The following is a 25,920-nucleotide window of genomic DNA, read 5'->3' on the forward strand; positions in this document are numbered from 1 at the left end:
GCACACACATTTCCCCTTCATTTTTGGAGGGGGAAAAGTACGTCCTATAGGGCGAAAAATACGGTACATTTCCAAAATATAAGATAAAAAATAAAATAAAACCTACATACAACAACAGTGTTTTTTGTTGTGTAGGCTCCTATTTGTTATGTGCAAATGGCTTTCTATACCTATTAGGTCCATAAATTACCATATAGCATATATTCAACACAAAAAACAGCGACCATTTGTTGCAGACAAAGGACAGCTGGACATATAAAGGGCCCCATTACCTTCAGTAGCTTAGGGCCTCATCAAACCTAAGTCCGGCCCTGCTTATGACACCTGTTGCTGGAATCTGCAGGTGGGCAGAGTTGCTCTGGTACTCCGGTCCTGCTTGTGGTTTTCCCAGCATGGGCACCCGATTGGCTTTTTTTGAGAACAGGATGCTGGGCAAGATGGGCCTGATCCACCAGCCTGCTCTTACGTTCTTAAACACTAGATCAGCATTGGCCAATGAAAGGTAAGAAGTCCATTGTGGTTTATTGCTTCGAAGCGTCAACAAACATTTCTGGTTTTTATTTTTAACAACTCCGGCTCTCGATTTTGCAGGATCAGAAACGTGCAAAATCTCTGGCGAAACATGCTGGTCAACCCACCCAGCAAGGCTCTTGATATACCAGGGGGACCCCCAGCCTGTGGCCCCTCAAAGCTCTCTCTATGGCCCTCGAGACCCTCTCAGCCACAGTCTTCACTGGCCATGCTTTGCACCAGCCTGGTGTGTTTTTGCCTGCCTCAAATGTGTCCTGCAGCTTGGATAATGCTTCTTCCTTGCCTGGTTTGGGGATAGAGAGTGGTTTGTGTGTCTAGGAAGTAGCCTATTCTTCAAAGGCAGACATTTGCATTTGTTGCTCTGTCCACTTTTGCCTCTGAGCCCCCTAATGCCCAACGCTGGCATGTGGCCCCCAAATGGTGGCCCAGAAGAGAATGTGGCCTCTCTCCTCCATCTAGATGATCAAGGATCGTTCTCCAAGTTCAAGGACAAATTCCAGCCTGGCAAAACAACCCAGGAGGGTGTGGAGCAGGGCTGGTAAAGGGCATGGCCTGGGGTGTGGGTGTGTGAGGAAGGTGTGTCCCGAGGGCCAGATAAAGAGGGTTGGACTTTTGGACCCTGGGCCTGAAGTTCCACACCCCTGCCTTAGGAAACTGCCCCGCCCCGTTCCCTCCTCACTGCCCATATATGGGCAGTGACTTCATCTGACATCATCATCCTCTGCCCATATATGGGCAGTGACATCATCTCTCGAGGAAGGGAGGAACGGTAACAGGGATTCCTTGCAGAGGCTACCTGACAGCTGGCAAGTCTAGGAATCATAGAGTTGGGAGGATCTCCAAGGGTCCTCCAGCCCAACCCTCTGCAATGCAGGAATCTCACCTAAAGCATCCATGACAGATGGCCACCCAACCTCTGCTTGAAAACCAAGGAAGGAGAGCCCACCATCTCCCGAAGGAGACCGTTCCACTGTCAAACAACTGGAATCTCCTTTCTTGTGTGAGTACCTGGAGGCGGTTGGAGGATGGATGGCGGCTAATGGATTGAGGTTGAATCCTGACAAGACAGAAGTACTGTTTTTGGGGGACAGGGGGCGGGCAGGTGTGGAGGATTCCCTGGTCCTGAATAGGGTAACTGTGCCCCTGAAGGACCAGGTGCGCAGCCTGGGAGTCATTTTGGACTCACAGCTGTCCATGGAGGTGCAGGTCAATTCTGTATCCAGGGCAGCTGTTTACCAGCTCCATCTGGTATGCAGGATGAGACCCTACCTGCCCGCGGACTGTCTCGCCAGAATGGTGCATGCTCTAGTTATCTCCCGCTTGGACTACTGCAATGCGCTCTACGTGGGGCTACCTTTGAAGGTGACCCGGAAACTACAATTAATCCAGAATGCGGCAGCTAGACTGGTGACTGGGGGCGGCTGCCGAGACCACATAACACCGTTCTTGAAAGACCTACATTGGCTTCCAGTACGTTTCTGAGCACAATTCAAAGTGCTGGTGTTGACCTTTAAAGCCCTAAACGGCCTCGGCCCAGTAGACCTGAAGAAGCGTCTCCACTCCCAACGTTCAGCCCATACACTCAGGTCCAGCTCCGAGGGCCTTCTGGCAGTTCCCTCATTGCGAGAAGCAAAGTTACAGGGAACCAGGCAGAGGGCCTTCTCGGTAGTGACGCCCGCCCTGTGGAATGCCCTCCCATCAGATGTCAAAGCGATAAATAACTACCTGACATTCAGAAGACATCTGAAGGCAGCCCTGTTCAGGGAAGTTTTTAATCTGTGATATTTTACTGTATTTTTTGTTTCTATGGAAACCGCCCAGAGTGGCTGGGGAGGCCCAGCCAGATGGGCAGGGTACAAATAATAAATTATTATTATTATATTATTATTATTTCTTGTAACTTGAAGCCACTGGTTCGAGTCCTACTCTCTGGAGTAGGAGAAAACAAGCTTTCTCCATCTTCCATGTGAAAGCCCTTGAGATATTGGAAGATGGCTCTCATCTAGTCCAACCCTCTGCAATGCAGGAATCTCAGCTAAAGCAATCATGGCAGGTGGCCTCCAACCTCTGCTTTAAGGGCTCCCAGGAAAGGGAGCCCACAAACGCTGCAAGCATTATGGCTGCTCAGCAGGCAGCATCCCAGCCCAACCTGACCTGGCCAGAGGAAGGACGGAAGGATTACCCAGGGTATCCCATCCTTTGCAAGGAGGGTGCCTGCCTGTACTTCCAGGGTCTGACAGTGCAGAGGTGTGGAGAATGTATTTCGGTCTGAGGGCTGCCTTCCCTTCTGAGCGACCTTATGGGGGCCACATTCCAGAGGTGGGCAAGGGCCAGGGGCCAGAATGGGTGGAGCAATTGACGTTATACAGTAGTCTAGATTCTACACATGCTCCACTGTGGGGGCGCAAATATCCAGAGTGTGGGGTTCAGGTGGGATTGCTATGAGGAATTATGAAATATGAAGCAAGCCATTGTGTCAGCAACGAAAGCATTGCGTTGACTGGGTTTGATTCATTGACAATAGTTTCTGATCGAATCCCACAGGCCTCTCCACCTCTGCCATTTGCTTTCTCTGCACCTGACAGGCACGTATAAGCATTCTGAAACACAGGCCACTTTGATGTGGCTTGTTAATCTTTAGATAGATCTTAAAGGCCAGGAAGAGAGTTCACAGAGAGATGGTAAATACTACCCATCCTTCCTGTTTTTCCCTGTTTATGACCTCCAGGGTTTCCTAAAAGCATAGAATCATAGAATCATAGAGTTGGAAGAGACCACAAGGGCCATCGAGTCCAACCCCCTGCCAAGCAGGAAACACCATCAGAGCACTCCTGACATATGGTTGTCAAGCCTCTGCTTAAAGACCTCCAAAGAAGGAGACTCCACCACACTCCTTGGCAGCAAATTCCACTGTCGAACAGCTCTTACTGTCAGGAAGTTCTTCCTAATGTTTAGGTGGAATCTTCTTTCTTGTAGTTTGGATCCATTGCTCCGTGTCCGCTTCTCTGGAGCAGCAGAAAACAACCTTTCTCCCTCCTCTATGTGACATCCTTTTATATATTTGAACATGGCTATCATATCACCCCTTAACCTCCTCTTCTCCAGGCTAAACATGCCCAGCTCCCTTAGCCGTTCCTCATAAGGCATCGTTTCCAGGCCTTTGACCATTTTGGTTGCCCTCCTCTGGACATGTTCCAGTTTGTCAGTGTCCTTCTTGAACTGTGGTGCCCAGAACTGGACACAGTACTCCAGGTGAGGTCTGACCAGAGCAGAATACAGTGGCACTATTACTTCCCTTGATCTAGATGCTATACTCCTATTGATGCAGCCCAGAATTGCATTGGCATTCCCCTTCTTTCCTATTTTATATACTCTGAACTATGCATGCTCAAGCAGGAAATTAGCTCTTTGTAGTTTTAACTTTAACTTTGTCCCCACGTGGTTTTTTTTTTAAATGATCAGAGGAAATCTGATTGGTTCTTACGAACACTGTGTAAAAAGTTCCTTTGTGAATAAAATGACCTGGGCCGAGGGGTGGAGAGGAATTATTATTGGCACCTCCTTCCAGAGTCTTGCTGGTCAAGCCTCATGTGTATTTTATTAATCAGAGTCCAATCCTTCCTTGCTTTGGAAATGCTACACTCCACATGCTCACCCCCCCTAGTCTTCATCCAGACAAGCTAGAAGCATCGCCAGAGTCCGAGGACACACTCCAGCGAGGCAAAAATATTAGACAATGGTGGGAAGAAGGGCTAGTGGGAGATGTGCGCTGGGGCAGAGGACTTGTGTCTCAGAAGGGCGTGTGGCCTGGAGACAGTTCTGAAGACCAGGTAGATGGACCTTGGACCTTTGGCCCCTTAGCCTGAGATTTCCCACCCCTGTGATAGATGGGAGAGGAAATACGGGTGGTTTCTTAATTATAAGAATGATTGATGTACCTCCCATTCTAATCCAGAAAAAAATGGGGTCCCAGGTGTCAACAGTTTGAGAAATGTGGGTGGGTTTCTCTTCACAGCTGGAGGATCCCCATATGAGGTGTTTTTTTGTGGGGGGCTGTTTCTCAGTAACTTGAAGAAGAAGAAGAAGAAGAGTTTGGATTTGATATCCCGCCTTTCACTCCCTTTAAGGAGTCTCAAAGCGGCTAACATTCTCCTTTCCCTTCCTCCCCCACAACAAACACTCTGTGAGGTGAGTGGGGCTGAGAGACTTCAGAGAAGTGTGACTGGCCCAAGGTCACCCAGCAGCTGCATGTGGAGGAGCGGGGAATCGAACCCGGTTCCCAAGATTATGAGACCGCCGCTCTTAACCACTACACCACACTGGCACTTGGTCACCAAGTGAGGACTTGCATGTATGCGCCTCCTCTGTTAGCTGAGGGGGCATCTATTCTGAGCACATTTTAAACCAGAACTGCATGAGAACTTGAAGGTCTTGGTGCTCGTGGGCAAGGACAGGGGCTCTGTCCAAAGACCCGTTCGTAGCTTTGCACTTTCCAAGCCACACATCTGACCTGGAGTCCATTTTTGGTCCCAGCCAGCCTCCATCTCTCTGCCCCAAGAAAGACAATAGCACTGCCTGTCTGGCTGGACTTGACTGTTCCAGAGCGTTGACATGATTCCTTTGCAAACTGTTCTGTAAACATATGCCTTATGCTCAAATTATTTAAGGAGATCATGTGCTCTATGCACCATTGCTCAGCAGCTCAAAAGATGAATGTACAATTTTAATTGAAAAATAAAGTAGATTTGTTCTGCATGTGTGAATGAGTCATCGCACAGTAATCCCACAGACCAAGCTTTCATCTTCTCACCTCCCACGTTCTTCAGTGGGGTCCGTTCACACCTATGGATGTGAGTCGTCCAGTGGTGAGGGATGTAGGGATGGAAGCCCACCTCAGATGTAAGACCTATGCCTTAAAGTGTCGGCCAAACATGTGCCTGCGATAGCAGCAAAACACACCCACCCCGACGACGACCAGGGACAGAGCCAGGATGGCTGCCACCAAGATCAAGACGCTCATCTTCTTGAGGTCCTCCTTCTCGCAATCTTCTGGCCTGATGTCCCTGACCGCCATTTCTTCTTCGTAGCCAAAGCTCTTGGCGTACTGACATTTGGTGAGGTCCAAGTTAGGGATCTCCACAGTGGCCCTGTGGATCATTTGGGAGAGCCAAATGTTCCCACAGCAACTGAGCGGGTTGCCCGCCAGATACAAGTTCCGTAGGTTCTTCTCCAAAGTTGGGATCTTACTACCTTTGAGGTCGCTGAAGCTGTTGTTCTGAAGATCAAGGACTTCCAAGGCACAGCAGTTCTCAGACCAAGCAGGCAACCAGCTCAATCGGTTGTCTGACAAGTTGAGATATACGAGGTGCGGGAAAAGCGGGAAGTCGGTGCTCAGAGATGTCATGCCGTTCCCGTGCAAATCCATATATTTTAGAGACATCTCCAAGCCTGAGAAAGATTTGGGCTCTATGTGGAGTCCCCAGTTCAGAGAGAGGTCCAAGGCTACGAGTTGAGTCCTGTAGAAAGCATGCATGGGAATCCTCTTCAGCTTGTTGTCGGAAAGGTACAAGTGCTGAAGTTCAGGAAGGTCAACGAACGAGACGCATCCACGGTCTTCCCCAGCGAGCCTTTTCCTGGCTAACCCTGAATAGAAGCCACAAAGACAGAGGTTGTTGCTTCGGAGGTTCAGGAGCGAGAGGCGAGGGAGGTTGGCAAAGATGTCTGGTGGCAGGGCTTGGAGACGGTTGCCTTGGAGGAAGAGCTTCTGCAAGTTGACCAGGGTGCCGGAACCCCATTCCAGATGCTGCAAAGAGTTAGAACTGAGGTCGAGGATGGTCAGTGAGACCAGCTCGGCACTTGCCACGAAAGTTTGGAGGCAGTTTTTGCTGAGGTTGAGAACCTGAAGGGCAGACATGGAAGTGAAGAACTCGCTGGGGATGGTTTGGATCTCATTGTAGCTCAGGTCCAAATATAACAGTCCTGGCAGATGTGGAAAGCTGGTGGTGTTCTTCTGAGCCTGGTCCTGAAGACCAAGAGATGTGTCCATCCAGCCGTAGTCACCATCATCGTCATCACGTGGAGATTCCACCATAACAAACTGCATTATGTTCTTGGATAAATTCAGGTAGGCCAGCTTGCTCGCCTGCGTGAGAAATGGGAACCGAAGCAGCTTATTCTCACTCAGGTCCAGCCAAACCAGGTTGAACTCCTCTTCAGATTTGGTGGAATGGAAGGTCTCGATGCTGTTCCGGCTGAGATCGAGAACTCTCAGCTGTTTCAGGTTGAAACCAGCAATACAGGTGAGGGAGTTCATAGAGAGGTTGAGCTTGGAGAGTTGTGACAGGATCTCAAAGGCTCCTTCTTCTATCTCCATGATCATATTGCTGTGAAGGTTCACTTCAACCAGACCTGGAGACCCCTGGAACGTCCTCTGTGAAATTTCTATAATGCTGTTCTCCGCCAATGAAAGATGCTGAAGCGAAGGAGCTTTGTGGATGAAATGTTCAGCCATCCCTTTGTAGAGTCTGTTGCGGGACAAGTCTAGCGTTCTGACTTGGGGGAGCGAGCCAAGCCACAGGTCATGTTGAGCCAACTGGTAGAGCTGGTTGTCGGCCAAGTTGATCTCCTCCAAATTCCTCAGATCTCTGAAGATTTCAGACTCGATGAAACCGATATAATTGGAACTTAAGTCTAGATGGCGGAGGGAGGTGTAAAAAGCCAGGGGACTCTCTGTGATGTTCAGGAGCTTGTTTTTGGAGAGGTCGATTTTACGTAAATTTGGGTGAAGCTCCGGAGGTATCTGGTGAAGATCTTTGCCGTGACAAAATGCCTCCATACTTCTCTACAGAAAAGGAGAAAGAGAGAGAGAGAGCGGAATGAGCTAGGATGAGATTCACATTGCCTACAGCTCAAAGCCATCCAACGAAAATAAATATTGGAAGATTCGGGGCAGATAAAAGAGGGAACCTCAAAACACTGCACAGAATTAAATTATGGGGACCATAATAAATAAATTCCGATTTTTTATTAGGAATTGTAGGTACCGATATTCCAAAAGAGCAGAAAATACTTTTTATGTATGCGACAACATACTAGCCCCAAAATGGAAAGAAGATAAAGTCCCTACCAGAGAGAAAAGGCAAATTAAGCTGTTGGACTACGCCAAAATGGCGAGACTGACCGGAAAGCTCAGGAACCAAGAAGACCAAAACTTCAATAAAGAAAGGGAAAAATTTATAATTTATCTTGGATAATACTTGTAATGTAGCAAATGCTATGGATAAAATGGAGAGACATAAAACATGGATTATGAAATAATATGCAGTTGGAAAGGATGACAATAGGACCCATGGAAGGGAAGGTGGAAATTTGAGAGATTAGGAGAAATCTCTAAATAAGGATATGTATTTTTGTATTGTACTGTTACGATTCTATATCTGTAAAACCCAATAAAAATTATTTCAAAAAAATATTATGGGGATTATAGACTTGTAGAGTTGAAAGGAACCCCAAAGGTCATTTAGTCCAACCCCTGCAATGCAGGGATATTTTGCCCATTGTGTGGCTCAAACCCACAAACCTCTGAGTCTCACGCTCTACCAACAGAGTTATCCCTCCGTGGCATGCAGGCAGTAATGTCCTTGCAGGAGAAGTTGTGATGGCCACAGACTTAGAGGACCATACAAATTCACGGACACAGTGGTACCTTGGTTCTCAAATGCCTTGGTTCTCAAACGCCGGAAACCCGGAAGTGAGTGTTCCGCTTTCTGAATGTTTTTTGGAAGCTGAACATCCACTGTGGCTGTCAGCTATTGTTTCCGGGGCACCTGCACCAATCCCTTCTTGTCTGCATCTATCAGTGGTAGGCAACCCAAGGCCCGCAGGCCGGATGCGGCCCAATTGCCTTCTCAATCCGGCCTGCGGACGGTCCAGGACTCAGCGTGTTTTTACATGAGTAGAATGTGTCCTTTTATTTAAAATGCATCTCTGGGTTATTTGTGGGGCCTGCCTGGTGTTTTTACATGAGCAGAATGTGTCCTTTTATTTAAAATGCATCTCTGGGTTATTTGTGGGGCATAGGAATTCGTTCACCCCCCCCCCCAAAATAATAATATAGTCCGGCCCACCACATGGTCTGAGGGACAGTGGACCGGCCCATGGCTGAAAAAGGTTGCATCTGTCATGGGAGATTTTGCTGAGCACCCTCCCCACCCATCATAATTCCCAAACAAAGCCTGTATATCACTTTCCACATCGGGGGGGGGGGTGTCTCCCCCCCTTTCACCACCCTCTCCTTTCCTGCCCAGACATTCCTTTTGAACCCCGTCCAAGTTTCTCCAGATCTCTCTTCTGTTTTGCAAATATAATCTCCTTTCTTTCTTGGCTCCGCGACCGCAGTCTATTCGGGGGTATTCCATATGGAATAGGAAAGAATGCCGAAGGAAAACAGGATGCATGTCGTTCGCACGGGCTCCAGCCCTCGCAGGAATGGCTGAGGGAACGATGTGAGGGCTAGGCAATGCTTCGGACCTCTCTGAGGGGCCCCTCGTTTTTTCAACTTGCTCATGTTCCTTTGATCAGCAGCTTTGTTCTAACACTTCCCAAGGGGGAATGTTCTTCCAAACTTGAGAAGCTTCCTTCATGCTAAGACAGACCATCCACCAAAGTCAGTGCTGCCTGCACGGACTGACAGCACCTCTCCAGGGTTCCCAGCACCGAATCTCTCCCAGCCCTAGCTAAAGGGAATGAACCTGGGTTTTCTGCATGCAAAGCAGATGAGCTACCCACTAGGCTACGGAAGCAGGTAGCTGCTACTTAGGTTAAGCAATCCCAGGCCAGATGAACTGACTCAATATAAGCCAGCTTTGTTGCTGAGCAGATAGTTGAATCCATAATAATAATAATAATAATAATAATAATAATAATAATAATAATAATTTATTATTTATACCCCGCCCATCTGGCTGGGCTTCCCCAGCCACTCTAGGCGGCTTCCAAAAAATAATAAAATACTATAATACATCAAACATTAAAAGCTTCCCTAAACAGGGCTGCCTTCAGGTGTCTTCTAAAAGTCTGGTAGGTGTTGTTCTATTTGACATCTGATGGGAGGGCGTTCCACAGGGAGGGCGCCACTACCGAGAAGGCCCTCTGCCTGGTTCCCTGTAGCTTGGCTTCTCGCAGTGAGGGAACCGCCAGAAGGTCCTCGGTGCTGGACCTCAGTGTCCAGGTAGGACGATAGAGGTGGAGACGCTCCTTCAGATATACTGGACTGAGGCCATTTAGGGCTTTAAAGGTCAGCACCAACACTTTGAATTGTGCTCGGAAATGTACTGGGAGCCAATGTAGGTCTTTCAAGACCAGTGTTATACGGTCTTGGTGGCCGCTCCCAGTCACCAGTCTGGCTGCCGCGTTCTGGATTAGTTGTAGTTTCCGGGTCACCTTCAAAGGTAGCCCCACGTAGAGCGCATTGCAGTAGTCCAAGCGAGAGATAACCAGACCATGCACCACTCTGGCGAGACAGTCTGCGGGCAGGTAGGGTCTCAGCCTGCGTACCCGATGGAGCTGGTAAACCCTTCTTTCAGTCCACCTGCTGGTGGCTCCAGATTGCTCTAGGTTAGGGGTGGCCAACTCCCAAGAGATTGCGATCTACTCAAAACTGGCAGTGATCTACCCCTTTTTGGGGGGTTCAAGTCAAAGTTGTTGAGTTTTTTCAGGGAGGAGGTAAAACGTTGAGCTTTTTTTAGGGGAGCCACAGTTGTTCAGCTTCTTTGGGGGAGCCAATGATCTATCAGTGATCTACTGCAGACATCAAGTGATCTACTGGTAGATAATAATAATGATGATGATAAATTTTATTTATATCCTGCCCTCCCCAGCCGAAGCCGGGCTCAGGGCGGCTAACAACACTAAAATAGTGCAACATTATAAAAACATTTCATTAAAATTAATTCAACTCAAATTGATGGCAACCATTAGGCTAAATTCTGTGAAGATTGCCAAAAGAGGGAGTCAGGCTGCACCCTGACCAAAGGCCTGGTGGAGCAGCTCTGTCTTGCAGGCCCTGCGGAAAGATGTCAAGTCCCACAGGGCCCTAGTCTCTTGTGACAGAGCGTTCCACCAGATTGGAGCCACAGCCGAAAAGGCCCTGGCTCTAGTTGAGGCCAGCCTAACCTCTCTGTGGCCCGGGACCTTCAGGATGTTTTTGTTTGAAGACCGTAAGTTCCTCTGTGGGGCATACCAGGAGAGGCGGTCCCGTAGGTACGAGGGTCCTAGGCCGTATCACAATCTACCTGTTGGACATTCCTGCTCTAGGTGTCTTCATCCAAGACAACCCGGGGCTGTTTCCACACATCTTGGGCAAAGCCCGGATCCCTCAAATATTCTGGAATCCTATAATTCCCGAGGAGAACAGAGCGAGAGTTCTTCAGAATGACTGTTCTCTGGGAAAACCCTCCCCAAAACATCTGCTGGTGCTTCAGCGTGGACAAAATCAGACAGGCAGAACGCTTTCGAAGGAGCTGAGCAATGTCCAGCTCACTCGTGCCTGTGAGTAATGCAAGATGTGTACAATTGCAGATGAACAGGCCGGACGAAGCACAGGCTACACCCAAATGGCACATTCCCCCAGAGGCTTGACCCACTGACTCGGGTGACAGCTCACAGTTGCTTCCGCGCTAGAGCCCATTGGCACTGGGAAGGGATTACTCTTCCACAATTAACAGGGGCTAAAAGGGTGGTTCCACACTTAATATAGCATGATAGGTACCAGCAATGCCCTTCTCCTTGGCCCAAATTCTGTTGTAACATGCATCCTTTTTGGCTAAGGTCTCTGGCAATGTTAATTAAAAGTTTCCTGTTGGCAGGTTGCCCCTGAATTAGTCCTCTTCCACCCTGGTGTATATGTGTGTTAATTATTACAGTGGTACCTCGGGTAACATACACTTCAGGTTACATACGCTTCAGGTTACAGACTCCGCTAACCCAGAAATATTGCTTCAGGTTAATAACTTTGCTTCAGGATGAGAACAGAAATCATGCTCTGGCGGCGCGGCGGCAGCGGGAGGCCCCATTAGCTAAAGTGGTGCTTCAGGTTAAGAACAGTTTCAGGTTAAGAATGGACCTCCGGAACAAATTAAGTACTTAACCCGAGGTACTACTGTACTAACTTCCAGCCATTCTTGCTAAAGTGTAATGGGAAGCAATCGAACGAATCTGAAAACAGGAAGCTTTAGATTAAAGCTACAGTTGCTCTTCAAAAGCCCAGGCAGCTCAAACCTTGCGCAGGCTAGAAATGCATTTTCAAGCTCTCCTCTGGCCAAATCAGGTCTGCAAAAAACAAGGGAAGACAACCCAGCAAGCACTGGAACGCAACCATTTGGCAGCAATGCAGCATGGATTCCCTTTCCAACAAGAATAAAGCAAAAGATGGGATTTCCAGAGTTTGTGTACAACTAACTCTTCAAGCAGGGCTGGTTGAAGATGACTCCGTGCACCCCTCAATTCCCTGATCAACTTGGGGCATAAATTTAACAGGAAACTCTTCCGAAGAAGCTTTGTGGAAAGGCACAGGAGAGCATGAGCATGATTTCAAGATCTGCCAACCGAGAAGGCTGCCTCTCCTTGCTTTATGTTACAGCTGGCTCTCTGGCTTGAAGACAAGACGGCTTAACGAAATTTGAATCTCCTGACCTCCCCACGTCCTCACAGAGCATCCCAGTCAACAACGGCGGGAGAACGAGAGCTTTGCTCGGTCTTCGATTCGTTCCAGCGAAGAGACGCTCGAATCGCTTGGCCAAGAACGAAGCATTAACAGGGCATAGCTGCCCTAAACCCTGGAGAGCAGCTGCCAGCCAGTGTAGCCTCTAGGCACCTAGATGAATCCATGGTCTGAGTCCTTCAAAGACAGCTTCTTCAGACTGGACACCTTTAGTTCAGTCTGCGAGACAGTGACATACAGGAGGAAGGCAGCAAACTCAAGTGGCTACAGACAGGATTATCACTGGGTGTGCTTTTGCTGCAGGCCAGCCCAGACTATGGAACTCTCTCTCACCTTCAGCTATCTCTCTGCAGAAAACCACGATCCATTGTGGTTTCCTTATACAGTGGTACCTCAGTTGCGGACTGTCTCGCCAGAGTGGTGCATGCTCTGGTTATCTCCCGCTTGGACTACTGCAATGCACTCTATGTGGGGCTACCTTGGAAGGTGACCCAGAAACTACAACTAATCCAGAATGCGGCAGCTAGACTGGTGACTGGGAGCAGCCGCCGAGACCATATAACACCGGTCTTGAAAGACCTACATTGGCTCCCAGTACGTTTCCGAGCACAATTCAAAGTGTTGGTGCTGACCTTTAAAGCTCTAAACGGCCTTGGTCCAGTATATCTGAAGGAGCGTCTCCACCCCCATCGTTCTACCCGGACACTGAGGTCCAGCGCCTAGGGCCTTCTGGCGGTTCCCTCCCTGCGAGAAGCCAAGTTACAGGGAACCAGGCAGAGGGCCTTCTCGGTAGTGGCACCCTCCCTGTGGAACGCCCTCCCACCAGATGTCGAAGAGAACTACCAAACTTTTAGAAGACATCTGAAGGCAGCCTTGTTTAGGGAAGCTTTTAATGTTTGATGTATTACAGTATTTTAATATTTTTTGGGAAGCCGCCCAGAGTGGCTGGGGAAGCCCAGCCAGATGGGCGGGGTATAAATAATAAATTATTATTATTATTATTATTATTATTATTATTATTATTATTATTATTCATTCATTCATTCTGGAATACCGTTCGACTTCCAAAACAGTTAACAACCAAGGCTCAATGGGTGGTTGGCATATTCCATTGAGAAAATGGAGAAACGTGCCTCAGAAGCTGTTTCACTCCTGAGGCACGTTTGAAAACGGAAGCATTCACTTTTGGTTTTTCAGTGTTCGAAAACGTTTGGCTTCCGAAGCATTCGACAACCAAGGCACCGCTGTATGTGATTGCAAAATACAGTGGTACCTCTGGTTAAGAACTTAATTTGTTTCGGAGGTCCGTTCTTAACCTGAAACTGTTCTTAACCTGAGGTACCACTTTAGCTAATGGGGCCTCCCGCTGCCGCCGCGCAATTTCTGTTCTCGTCCTGAAGCAAAGTTCTTAACCTGAGGTACTATTTCTGGGTTAGCGGAGTCTGTAACCTGAAGCGTCTGTAACCTGAAGCCTCTGTAACCAGAGGTACCACTGTAACATACAATTTGGTTTTTGTGCATGTGTGTGTGATATACATGGGTGAATGGATAGTAAAGGTAAAGGGACCCCTGACCATTAGGTCCAGTCATGACCGACTCTGGGGTTGCGGCGCTCATCTCGCTTTCTTGGCCGAGGGAGCCGGCGTACAGCTTCCGGGTCATGTGGCCAGCATGACTAAGCCGCTTCTGGCGAACCAGAGCAGCGCACGGAAACGCCGTTTACCTTCCCGCCGGAGTGGTACCTATTTATCTACTTGCACTTTGACGTGCTTTTGAACTGCTAGGTTGGCAGGAGCAGGGACCGAGCAATGGGAGCTCACCCAGTCGTGGGGATTCGAACCGCCGACCTTCTGATCGGCAAGTCCTAGGCCCTGTGGTTTAACCCACCGTGCCACCCACGTCCGGATGAATGGATATCTAACGATAGTTGCACAAATGCCATGGGGAAGGCTGTGTCTCAGTTGCAGAGCCCTTGCTTGGCATGCAGAAGATCCAGAGTTCAACTTTTGGCATCTCCAAGAAGGGCTGCAGAAAGTCACCTCGCCTCAAACCTTGAACAGCCATTTTCAGTCAGTGTGGACACTACTGAGCTGGGTATAAAAGGCAGCTTCCTGTGTTCCTACATTATGTTTGGGCAGGTTTTTTTTTTTGAATTGAATTTGCAATGCCTGAAAGAAGAAATGCCAATCAGTACTCAGGTGGGTAAGAACGAAACTAAGGTGAAATTTGACATCGGTCAGACGCTGCACCAATCTGAGCTCTCTTCGCTTTGCACTGTGAAGTGGGCACAGTTCCTAGCTTATGAGAGCAATCCTACAGCAAGGATGTGTGCGGCTAGGAGCCAGGTGAGCTGGGAGGATCCTCAGGCTACTGGTGGTGTAACTCCCCATCCTTCATGGTTCAACCGGAGATACTTCCACCAGATCTTATGCCAGCACAGAGGTACCTTGGGTTAAGTACTTAATTTGTTCCGGAGGTCTGTTCTTAACCTGAAGCACCACTCTAGCTAATGGGGCCTCCTGCTGCCGCCACACCGCCGGAGCACGATTTCTGTTCTCATCCTGAAGCAAAGTTCTTAATCTGAGGTAATATTTCTGGGTTAGCGGAGTCTGTAACCTGAAGCGTATGTTACCCGAGGTACCACTGTATAAGTCCTGGAAAGGGGGAGTTCTGGGGGTTATGACATGACTAGAGAGGGAGGACTTAGACTGGGTCCTAGTAACCCTTGACTTGGTCACATTGTGGCAGTGGCCCAAAGGGCCACAATAAATATGACAATGTGTACCCCTGTAAATCCTTGAGTGTGCTTCTAATAGAAAAGTAACCTGTCACTTTATGAAACTGGTGATTTTGCAAGTTGTTGCGCCCTCCCCCCAATTGGGGCAGAAATACTGCTAATATGTGAATCGCAAAGATACAGCTCAAAGATAGAACAGGGGTCAGCAAGGTTTATCTTGCCTGGGCTGGATTGGTCCCGTGGAGATCCCTCCGTGGGCCGGATCGTGTGTGCGCATGAGCGTGCGCGCCCATGATTTTCGGCATCTGTTCATGCACAGATGTAATTTTCTGTGCCTGCGCCTGCACAGATGCGATTTTCTGCACCGCTGAAGCGAGTCCCTGCGCCTTGCTGTGCTGATTTAGCGCAGCGTGAGAGGGGGCGACTCGGTTTGGGGGCGCCGAAAATCGCATCTGCGCATGCGAAGATGCCAAAAATCATGGGCACGCATGCTCACACACGCACACGATCCATGGGCCTTAGGTTGCTGACCCCTGAGCTAGAACATAAGTGCTACATAGTGCAAATGGCTCCACGTAACACAGGTTTCCAGCATGCACACTAACACAATGTAACAGAACACGGTGGGAATCAGAACTTAATCAGCAGAAATTGCCAGTGCTTATTGCGCAGGTGTATTAAACATGAAATGAGGTAATGATGTGTATGATTGGTGGAAATTGAAATGCTTTGTTTGCAATTTTATAAATACCACTGGCTGGACTACCGGGAGGGGTTGCAGTTTTGCGGAACGATCCGACTGTAACCTACTGCTTTGCAATAAACAATGTTGGATTCCTAACTCCTCTCGTTTCTGAGTTTTGTTGGTGTAAACTCAGGAGATAAGCCATTTTCTGGCTTACAACAACATGCCAGTTAAGCTGGCAAAAAGGACCATTGTGAATTTTATGGTCTTAGACATATGGTAATGTTCATAAGTGTACCAACCAAGCACGTACATAGATCAGCACAGGAAGGCCAACCTGGAACCATTTTGATTCCCAAACTGACCAAAAGTTTTCTCTGCAAGGTCAAAATGGAAAAGCCTCCCCATTGTCTTTTCCTTCACAAATCCTGTCTTAAGGGTATGTCTGTGTTTGAATAGGGTGTGAGCCTGTGACCTGGCCCAGGAACTAAGTATTTGTCATTACAAAAGACTGGCCAGGCTCCCCAGGCAATCCAATCAAGTAACCTGCCAGACAGGAGATAAACAACGACAGGAGAAAAACAAATATTCAAATTTCTGTTTTAAGACTGCCTTTTCTGTGATGTAGATATGATGTATCTGAGGGGTGGTCTTAGGTTACACCCCTTCTGTGATGTATGTATGATGTTTCTGGGGGTGGTCTTGATCTACAGGGTGGCAATTTCAAAAGTCTTTATAAGGCCTTGCACACCATTTTTCTGGGTTCCTCCTCTCTCCTGCGAGTGAGGGGAGCACCCTGTTGCAACAGATCAATAAAGATCAAGCTTACTAGCTGCTTTGCTTCTCAGTATTCTCTGGTTGGCCTCTGTTATTCTCTCCTACCAATAGGGAACCTATGTAAGGACTCTATATGGGCTCTTGGATACCCCATAAGGGGAAAGGGCAATTTTTGTTTATAATACCATGCAACTCAAACACTACTTTAAAGGTGTGTTTTTCCTCCGCCAGGCTACAGCCCTCCCAATTCTCTGTCATCTGCAAATTGGATGAGCATCCCCTCAATTCCTTCATCCAAGTTGTTTATGAAGAACAGGATGATGAGGAACCATTCGTGAGTACTCTTGGGGTTTGGTCAGTCAACCAACTACAAATCCACCTGACAATGACCTCGTTTGACCCCCATTTTGCCAGCTTCCTTGAGAAAATATCCTGGGGGATTTTGTCAAAAGCCTTACTGAAACCAAGACATTACACCAGCTTCTTGCAGGATTTGCCCTGCTTGGGTTCGAACCCTTTGCCAAAGTTCTTACAATTTCACAGGGCGACCGTTCCATCGCTGAGAAGGTTGAGACGTCTCCATTCAGCGCTGCGAGGAAGAGAAAGAGGTAGAATTTCATGGCTCTGTAGAGTGGGAGAAAAATAGAGTCCAAGTTAGAGACCAAACCAGTTGTTTAAGGTAGGAGTTGGAAGAAACGGGTGTTTGAAAGCTGTGATAGGCATCATGAAGAACAAATAGTGGGTACGGATGGGAGAATCGGTCGATTTCAGTTTCTCATTTCTCCAGTCTTAAATTCAGTTCTCCACATTTGCATATCAATTTGCAAAATTGTTTTTGAATATTCCTCGTGAAAATCCATCCGGATTTTAGTGAGAACTGAATGCACACATTTCTATGCCACTTTGTCTATTATGTGCATCTTTGCAAAGAAACTTCCTCCCAAATAATGCAATTTTTCTATGCTATTTCAGCTACTATATGCATTCTTAAGGTACGCTTTTATGCCTTTTAGCACACTCCACTTGGCTGGAGAATTGCACTGTCAAATTCAGAGAATTTTGAATTTTGAAGCCTCACCATGTTTCAGTTTGCATATTGTTTCTGAAAGTGCAACCTAGGTAGCTTTGCTTTTAAATTTGAGTTACTTTGAATGTCTCTTCCATCCCTTCGTGTGGCCAAGGATTGGCTAGGATGCCAAATTAATGCCTACTTTGGACCTTATGCATGTTTGTTTGTTTGTTTGTTTGTTTGTTCTCCAATGTATTTCTTATCAATCAAAAATTAGATGTAGCATGGACATTTTTTTTATTCTGATATACGATATACGATATCTTTATTGTCATTGTCCCATGCAGAACAATGAAATTGAAAAACTACATAAAACATTCAAAAACCCCTAAAAACTCTGAAACCCCATTTTAAAATACACTATACTATAGAGACCCCTTATGCTGCGTTTAGAACCAGAATTGCATTTGGGTAGAAACTGTTTCTCAGGCGGCTAGTCCTGGCCTTTATAACCCTGTACCTTCTTCCAGAAGGCAGAAGCTGAAAGAGATCATTTCCGGGGTGCGCACTGTCCTGCGCTATCTCTGCAGCTTTCTTATGGCACCTGGAAGCACAGATTTGATCCAAGGTGGGAAGAGTGCACCAAATTATTCTCTCTGCAGTCTTTACAACCTTGGATAGCATTGTTTTTCCCCTGGCCGTGCAGCTCCCAAACCACACACACAGACCATAAGTTAGTACACTCTCCGCAGTACAATGGTAAAATGCCACCAACAGGTCCTTTGAGAGATTGTTTTTCCGGAGGATTCTCAGAAAATATAACCTCTGCTGTGCTCTCTTCATCAGGTCTTTGCTGTCTTCTCCCCAGGTTAGGTCGTCTCTCAACTCCATTCCCAGAAATCGAAACACCGAGACCTGTTCCACGCACTTCCCCTCAATAATAAGTGTGCCCCAGAGAAAAAGGTTTGAGAACCACCACTCTGGACCTAGCGATGGGGTCCCCAGTGCTGGGCAAGGCATTGCAGCGATGGTGGAGCCTGACTTTTTGGGGTAGGTTTGGGGCAAGTGGTCTGGCTTAAAAAAGAGAAATACTCTTTTCCTGGTCAGCTGACTTTGCTCTTGGGGAATGGTTGACTTATCAGCCATAGGTTTTATCAGAAGGGATCTGTCAGCATGGGTATTTACTTTAGGTTTTTCTGCGTCTGCTTAAAAATCTCCAAATATCTTTTCAAAGCAACCCAAAGAGTGAATGGTATAAACCTCAAAGGATTGGGGGGGGGGGGGGAGGTTGCTGTAAAATCACTCAGCATAAAGATTGGAGATAGACCTTTACGGGAAGTTGTGATATGACGGAGCCCTTGTTGCTCAAAGTCCTTATACACTCATTATTTTTTCCTGTCTCACTGTCGTATCCAGTAAAACAGGCTTTGTAGGTCCCCCCCCCACCCCGTTCAAGATCCTTCAAAACTGTGAGTTAAAATAACTCAGTGTGTCCATGATGTGCAACGGTGACTGTCAAATTTCAATTTCTCTCGTTTTCTTATTTTTTCAGTTCTCCACATTTTCGTATCAGTTTGCAAATAATTTCCTGTCTTCTTTTTAATCTTATTCTTATTGCATTTGTATTCCACCTTTCTCTCCAAGGAGGTGAAAATGGCAAACATGGTTTTCCTCCAACTGATTTAATTCCCGCAACAACCCTGTGACGTAGGTCGGGCAGAGAGGCAAGGTCACCCAGCGAACATCATGGCTGAGAGGGGATTTGAACTCTGTACTTTCTGGGTCATAGTCTGATACTCTAACCACTAGACCACACTGTCTTAATGGCTCATGAATATTCATCAAAATTTTAGAATGACCTAACATACAGTACATATGTTTCGATAATAATAATAATAATAATAATAATAATAATAATAATAATTTATATCCTACCCTCCCCAGCCGAAGCCAGGCTCAGAGCAGCTAACAACAATAAAAGTAACACAGCATTCTAAAATCAATTCATTTTAAAATCAATTCAAAATCAAATTAATGGCAACCATTGGGCTAGAGTTCTGTGAGGATTACCAAAGGAGGGGGTCAGGCTGTGCCCTGGCCAAAGGCCTGGTGGAACAGCTCCGTCTTGCAGGCCCTGTGGAAAGATGTCAAATCCCGCAGGGGGGGCCACAGCCGAAAAAGCCCTGGCTCTGGTTGAGGCCAGCCTAACCTCCCTTGGGATCTCCAAGATGTTTTTGTTTGAAGACCGTAAGGTCCTCCGTGGGACATACCAGGAGAGGTGGCCCTGTAGGTATGAGGGTCCTAGGTCGTGAAGGGCTTTAAAGGTTAAAACCAGCACCTTAAACCTGATCCTGTACTCCACCGGGAGCCAGGGCAGCTGGTATAGCACTGGGTGAATGTGATCCCACGGCAAGGACCCTGTAAGGAGCCTCGCCACAGCATTCTGCACCCACTGGAGTTCTGGGTCAGTCTCAAGAGCAGCCCCACGTAGAGTGACTATGCAATTCTGCCTTGGATCCCTGTATTTGCAAAGCAACCTTCCTGAACCTATTGCATTTTTGTACACTGCTTCCCTAGCAAATGCATTTTGGTACACATGACTTGGCTGGAGTGCTGCATTGCAAAATTTGGAGAAGTGCAAATTTCGAAGGATAGCTTTTGTTCTCGGACTGTTTCAGGAAGTGAATATGAGATAACTTTGCCTTTAAATGTGAACTGAACTGAATTCCGCCCCCCAATCCCTAGTGGTGACTTTTAATTAAAAATAACAATAAGAAAGCCTTATGCAGATCAGTTGAGGGAGTTGGACGTGTTTAGCCTGGAAAAGAAGAGGCTGAGAAGAGATTTGATAGCCGTCTTCAAATGTCTCAAGGGCCCTCAAACGGGAGATGGAGCAAACTTGTTTTCTCCTGCTCTGGAGGGCAGGATCTGAATGACAGGATGAATTTTCCTAATGTATGAACTGTTTGACAGGGGAACAGATTCCCTCAGGAGGTGATGGGCTCTCTTTCCTTGGAGGTTTCTAAGCAGAGGTTGGATGGCCATCCGTCATGGATGCTTTCGCTGAGATTCCTGCATTGCAGAGTTGACTGAAGGCGGTTGGAGGATGGAGGGCGGCTAACAGATTGAGGTTGAATCCTGACAAGACAGAAGTACTGTTTTTGGGGGACAGGAGGCGGGCAGGTGTGGAAGATCCCTGGTCCTGAATGGGGTAACTGTGCCCCTGAAGGACCAGGTGCGCAGCCTGGGAGTCATTCTGGACTCACAGCTGTCCATGAAGGTGCAGGTCAATTCTGTGTCAAGGGCAGCTGTTTATCAGCTCCATCTGGTACGCAGGATGAGACCCTACCTGCCCGCAGTCTGTCTCACCAGAGTGGTGCATGCTCTGGTTATCTCTCGCTTGGACTACTGCAATGCGCTCTACGTGGGGCTACCTTTGAAGGTGACCCGGAAACTACAGTTAATCCAGAATGCGGGAGCTAGACTAGTGACTGGGAGCAGCCGCTGAGACCACATAACACCAGTCTTGAAAGACCTACACTGGCTCCCAGTACATTTCTGAGCACAATTCAAAGTGTTGGTGCTGACCTTTAAAGCCCTAAATGGCCTCGGTCCAGTATACCTGAAGGAGCGTCTCCACCTCCATCGTTCTGCCTGGACACTGAGGTCCAGCGCCGAGGGCCTTCTGGCAGTTTCCTCCCTGCGAGAAGCCAAGTTACAGGGAACCAGGCAGAGGGCCTTTTTGGTAGTGGCGCCCGCCCTGTGGAACGCCCTCCCACCAGATGTCAAAGAGAACAACAACTACCAGACTTTTAGAAGACATCTGAAGGCAGCCCTGTTTAGGGAAGCTTTTAATGTTTGATGCATTACTGTATTTTAATATTTTTTGGGAAGCCGTCCAGAGTGGCTGGGGGGACCCAGCCAGATGGGCGGGGTATAAATAATAAATTATTATTGTTGTTGTTGGGCTTGATGACGTTTCCAACTCTATAATTTTATGATTCTGTGCTGGCCTGGTTGCAGCCAGTTCCTGAATGGGATACCTAAGTAGCCTCCATCTACCACCTTGAGTGGTCCCAGGTCCAATTTCTGGTATCTTCAGGTAGTTCTAGGGGAGACCTTTGCCTAAACCCCTGGAGAGTCGCAACCATTCTGTGACAGATAAAAGCACTGAGCTGGATTGGCCAACTGCCAGACTCAGTAGAAGACAGCTTCTTCCTATGTCCCTCTGCAATAAATAAAATAAGCCATGCGCCAGCTTGAGGTTGTAAATGTGTCAAACAGTCGCGTTGCAACGGCTGTTGCCTGGAGGACAGCAAAGACCACATTTACCATCCATACTCCAAACAGGAAATAGCTGTGGTAGCCCACAGAACAACAGCAAATGGGACACTTCGGTCAAGAATCAGCCCCAAAGGGAGGCCGCCTAGGGGTGACACGAAGAAACCAAGTGATGCAACTATCAACTATTTCATGGGGTGACCCCATCTTCCTATGAGGAATGGTTCCTCCTATTGACCCTTCTGCCCATCTTCCCAGAGCCATTCATAGAATCAAGGTTCCTCAACTCCAACTCTCTGCGTTGCAGGAATCTCAGCTAAAGTATCCATTCTTTGAGGGCTGCATCAAATGCCTTGTTTACAATGCAACTCCACACTCGTCTAAAGGTAAAGGTACCCCTGACCATTAGGTCCAGTCGTGGCCGACTCTGGGGTTGTGGCGCTCATCTCACTTTACTGGCCGAGGGAGCCGGCGTACAGCTTCCCGGTCATGTGGCCAGCATGATTAAGCCGCTTCTGGCGAACCAGAACACCATTTACCTTCCCGCTGGAGCGGTACCTATTTATCTACTTGCACTTTGATGTGCTTTTGAACTGCTTGGTTGGCAGGAGCAGGGACCGAGCAACGGGAGCTCACCCCGTCGTAGGGATTCGAACCGCCGGCCTTCTGATCGGCAAGCCCTAGGCTCTGTGGTTTAACCCACAGCACCCCCCGCGTACCATCCATACTTGTCTACTCGGGGTAAAAAAAACTACAATAACCATAGACTTGAATGGGATTGTTTCCATGTCAATATGTATAGGATTGCAGCCTTCACGAAATATCCGCCTGTGGTTAAGTATATTGTGAACGATGAAAGCCAAGTGAGCATCTGAAAGCTCACGTCTTCTTCGCATGTGAGATGTTTCAGAAGCACACCTGAAGTCCATGAGATGTTTGGAACATAGAATCATAGAAATTGCAGAGTTGGAATTGCAAACACTTCTTTGCAAACACACACACATGGCATTGGTTCATAAGAACATAAGAAGTAAAAGGCGAAAGTTTTATACGATGTGAAGAGAAACCAGAGTGTGGTCATGTAAGGTGATAAAGGCTTTCTGGGAGATGACATATACAGTGGTACCTTGGTTCTCAGACTTAATCCGATCCGGAAGTCTGTTCCAAAACCAAAGCGTTCCAAAACCAAGGCGCGCTTTCCCCTAGAAAGTAATGCAAAACGGATTAATCCGTTCCAGACTTTTAAAAACAAACCCCTAAAACAGCAATTTAACATGAATTTTGCTATCTAACGAGACTATTGATCCATAAAATGAAAGCAGTAAACAATGTATTGCAGTCACACAATCAATCAATCAGTAGCTGAACTGGGTTCCACACAGTCACAAAAAGAAAACAAAAAAAGCCACAAAAACACAAAATAAATAGCAAAAACAGACAGTCCTCAGCGTAGCACTCAAAATGGAAGTGTGGCCCTCTAAACAGAAACGTAACACTCAAAACGGAGCAAATTGGGCTTCCAAAAAACGTTCGCAAACCGGAACACTTACTTCCGGGTTTGCAGTGTTTGGGTTCCAAGTTGTTTGAGTACCAAGGCGTTTGAGAACCAAGGTACCACTGTATTTAAATGAAAAAAAAAATGTTTTAAATAACTTTTGTTAAAAAACCAGAAGCTTTTTATTAGGAATTTTAGGTACCAACATTCCAAAGGAGCAGAAAAGAATTGTTATGTATGCGACAACAGCCATACGGATGCTACTAGCCCAGAGATGGAAAGAAGAAAGATTTCCCCAGGTGATCGACATGATCTTGCAGCGCTATACGATGGCAGGGGAATCTTTCAGGTAACCTGGTCCTGAGTCGTTAATCGCAAGACCTTGAGCATATCCAGGGCTGCCATAAGTCCAGAATTTCCTAGAAATAGCTGGGATTCGTCTTTGAAAAATGGATAGAATATTCACATTTGTGTCCGGATTTTCACTTCTTGAAATATGGCAACCCTAGCATATCCCAGTAGCTATTTGGCAGCCAGATATTTGCCCATCCAAGTACTCCATTCAGCAACTTGGCTGCAGCATCCAGACCAACCCCAGGGGAAGCCCCACGCAGAGCACTTTACAGCAGTCTAATCACGAGGCTGGATGAATCACGGTGTAAAACAGCCATCAGCATGAATAACCCTACCCTTCCCTAAGAGCCGAGCTGAGTCGGCCTAACCATGACATCACCCTTGTTTAGTCCATCCTCCATCACATTCGTTAAAAGCACAGGATGAGACCTGGCCGAGTTGAACAACCCTGATAGTGCAATCTCCTGCATGTTTACTCAGAAGTAGGGCTGGGGAAGAAATTCAGTTCGGTTCACCTTTTAGCCTCCCTAATTTGTACTTCCCAAAGGAAGCACCACACCTCCCTCAAAATTTGCACTTCTCTGAATTTTTCAGCATGGTTTTCCAACCCCCCCCAAAAAAATTGTGTCCCCAAAAAAGCGTGTGTTAGGGAAAAGAGTCCATTGAAAATGAATGTATTGGTGAAAGTAACGTACAAAAATGTCACTCCGGGGGGGGGGGGGCAGAAATCGTATGTTGTTTTATATTAGAAGAGATGTGCGTTAAATTCGCCTGAGAATTTTTGTGAGGTTTTTTTTATGTTTCATTCGCAAACTGATGTAGAAATGTGGAAGAATGAACAATCAACAGATTTGTCCATCCTTCCTCAAAAGAAACTTTCCCTGCATTCAGTGAAGCTTACTCCCAGGTAAACGCATGCATAGGATCGCAGCCCTGACCCTCTTGATTTCAGCGGGCGAGACACCCAATACAGCCATCAGTGTGTTTACTCCAAAGTCAGTTCCTTTGAGCCAAATGGGATTTTCTTTCTAGGAACTGTGCATGAGAGCGCAGCTTTCAGCCAATGTTCAGCTGCCTCACGGTGGGAAATTAATCGGTTGGCAAACGGCTGCCCTTTGCTTGGCATAGCTGTCAACTTTTCCCTTGCGAGGAATCCTATTCGGAATAAGGGAATCTCCCTTTTAAAAAGGGAAAAGTTGACAGCTATGTTGCTTAGACGGTGCCCCAGAGTTTTATTTTATTTTTCCTGCTGTTGAACGAAAAACAGAAAGGGAGCAACAGATGTTGCTGTAAGAGTATCCAGAACAAGTCGGAAAATTCCCAGGAGTTCCTTCCATCAGAGAGATGTCTGTGCTGATTCCCTTTCCCCTTTGATCCTATTCAGAGAAATCCTCTCCCATACTCACCTAGCGTTGTGGCAAAGGTGGCTGCTGTCAAGTCCTCCCACTCTGTTCTTCGCCAGAGGTGCTCAGCCAGTGAACCGCTGGCGCTCCTGACAGGGGGGGTCTCGCCGTTCTGCGGCATTCAAGCGGACTGAGGCTCTCGGAAAGCCAAGAGGAAAGTTAAGTCACTGGAGGAGGGGTGGGAGAAGGGAGAGAGAGAGTTCACGAATGAAGAAACTCCTCGCAGATCAGCCTGCAAGAGATTGGATTCCTTTGCACTCATCCTCCGAAGCTCCTCCAAAGCATGTGAGCTTCGCTGTAATGATTTCAAAGCATGTGTCTCTCTGTGTGTGTGTTCGCTCCTCCAGTGCTCTTTATGTTCCGAATGCTCATATTTTTACAGCGGCCAGTTTCCTGGAGCGTCTCGCGTGGGTGAGGACTTCTCCTCTCACATTGACACATGCAAACAATCCTAAGAATGCCAGCTGAAATTCCCTCTTTGCAGATGTGCGTCCCGAGCAAAACGTCGCCGCTTGGAGGTCGCAGAGATCGCTCGCCTGAGATACAGATGTGCGCGGCTGTGGATGTCTGGGTCAAGTCGTGTTCATCTTAAAGTGTGGTTGGGGGGGTCAGGGGGGTCAGGGAGAAGGAACAGCAGCCCCGCGGTGCAATAGACCCAGAGCATATGGTCCAAAGGGGGATGTGAATTGGCGATAATTCGTGCCTTCGCCCACGCAGCGTGGAACGAAAGCGAATCTAACACTGCAACAGTTGCGTTTGGATTTTTTTTGGTGTGTGTGTTATTCAAAACTAGCTCCACAAGCGTAACAGTTTAGTCTGTGGTAGCAAAACAAAAAACAACAAAAGGCAGTTCTAAACTGTCGCTGTTTTCAAGAGGGATTCAAACACAAAACATTCAGATTGCAAGATGAGAGCTAAGTTGGAGGTTT

The 25,920-nt window shown here is 47.4% G+C and overlaps 1 protein-coding gene across 2 annotated transcripts; it reads right to left on the reverse strand.

Moving 5' to 3' along the window:
* Nucleotides 1–3,887: 3,887 nt before the first annotated feature.
* LRRC32 (leucine rich repeat containing 32) lies at nucleotides 3,888–25,347 on the reverse strand. Of its 2 annotated transcripts, none has more exons than XM_083436443.1 (4): nucleotides 24,995–25,347; nucleotides 16,983–17,038; nucleotides 4,842–7,372; nucleotides 3,888–4,584 (listed from the first exon to the last, which is right to left on the reverse strand). In XM_083436443.1, the coding sequence occupies exons 1-3, from the start codon at nucleotides 25,110–25,112 to the stop codon at nucleotides 5,438–5,440; spliced, it is 2,109 nt and encodes a 702-aa protein (XP_083292569.1). In that variant the 5' UTR covers nucleotides 25,113–25,347; the 3' UTR covers nucleotides 3,888–4,584; nucleotides 4,842–5,437. The 2 variants fall into 2 exon arrangements, with proteins under 2 accessions (XP_083292569.1, XP_083292570.1); XM_083436444.1 differs by having other exon boundaries at nucleotides 3,888–4,590; nucleotides 4,850–7,372; nucleotides 16,983–17,073; nucleotides 24,995–25,346.
* Between the last annotated feature and the right edge of the window lie 573 nt (nucleotides 25,348–25,920).

This window comes from Podarcis tiliguerta (assembly GCF_965153285.1).
Source record: "Podarcis tiliguerta genome assembly, chromosome: 4".
In the NCBI taxonomy this organism is placed as follows: domain Eukaryota; kingdom Metazoa; phylum Chordata; class Lepidosauria; order Squamata; family Lacertidae; genus Podarcis; species Podarcis tiliguerta.

Coding starts and splice junctions, on each gene's coding strand:
- LRRC32 (XM_083436443.1), bottom strand. CDS start 25,112: ATGCCGCAGAACGGCGAGACCCCCCCTGTCAGGAGCGCCAGCGGTTCA. Junction 17,039..24,994: donor CACCTTTGCCACAACGCTAG/GTGAGTATGGGA, acceptor TCTTCCTCGCAG/CGCTGAATGGAGACGTCTCA. Junction 7,373..16,982: donor AACGGTCGCCCTGTGAAATT/GTAAGAACTTTG, acceptor CCTTTTCTGTAG/AGAAGTATGGAGGCATTTTG.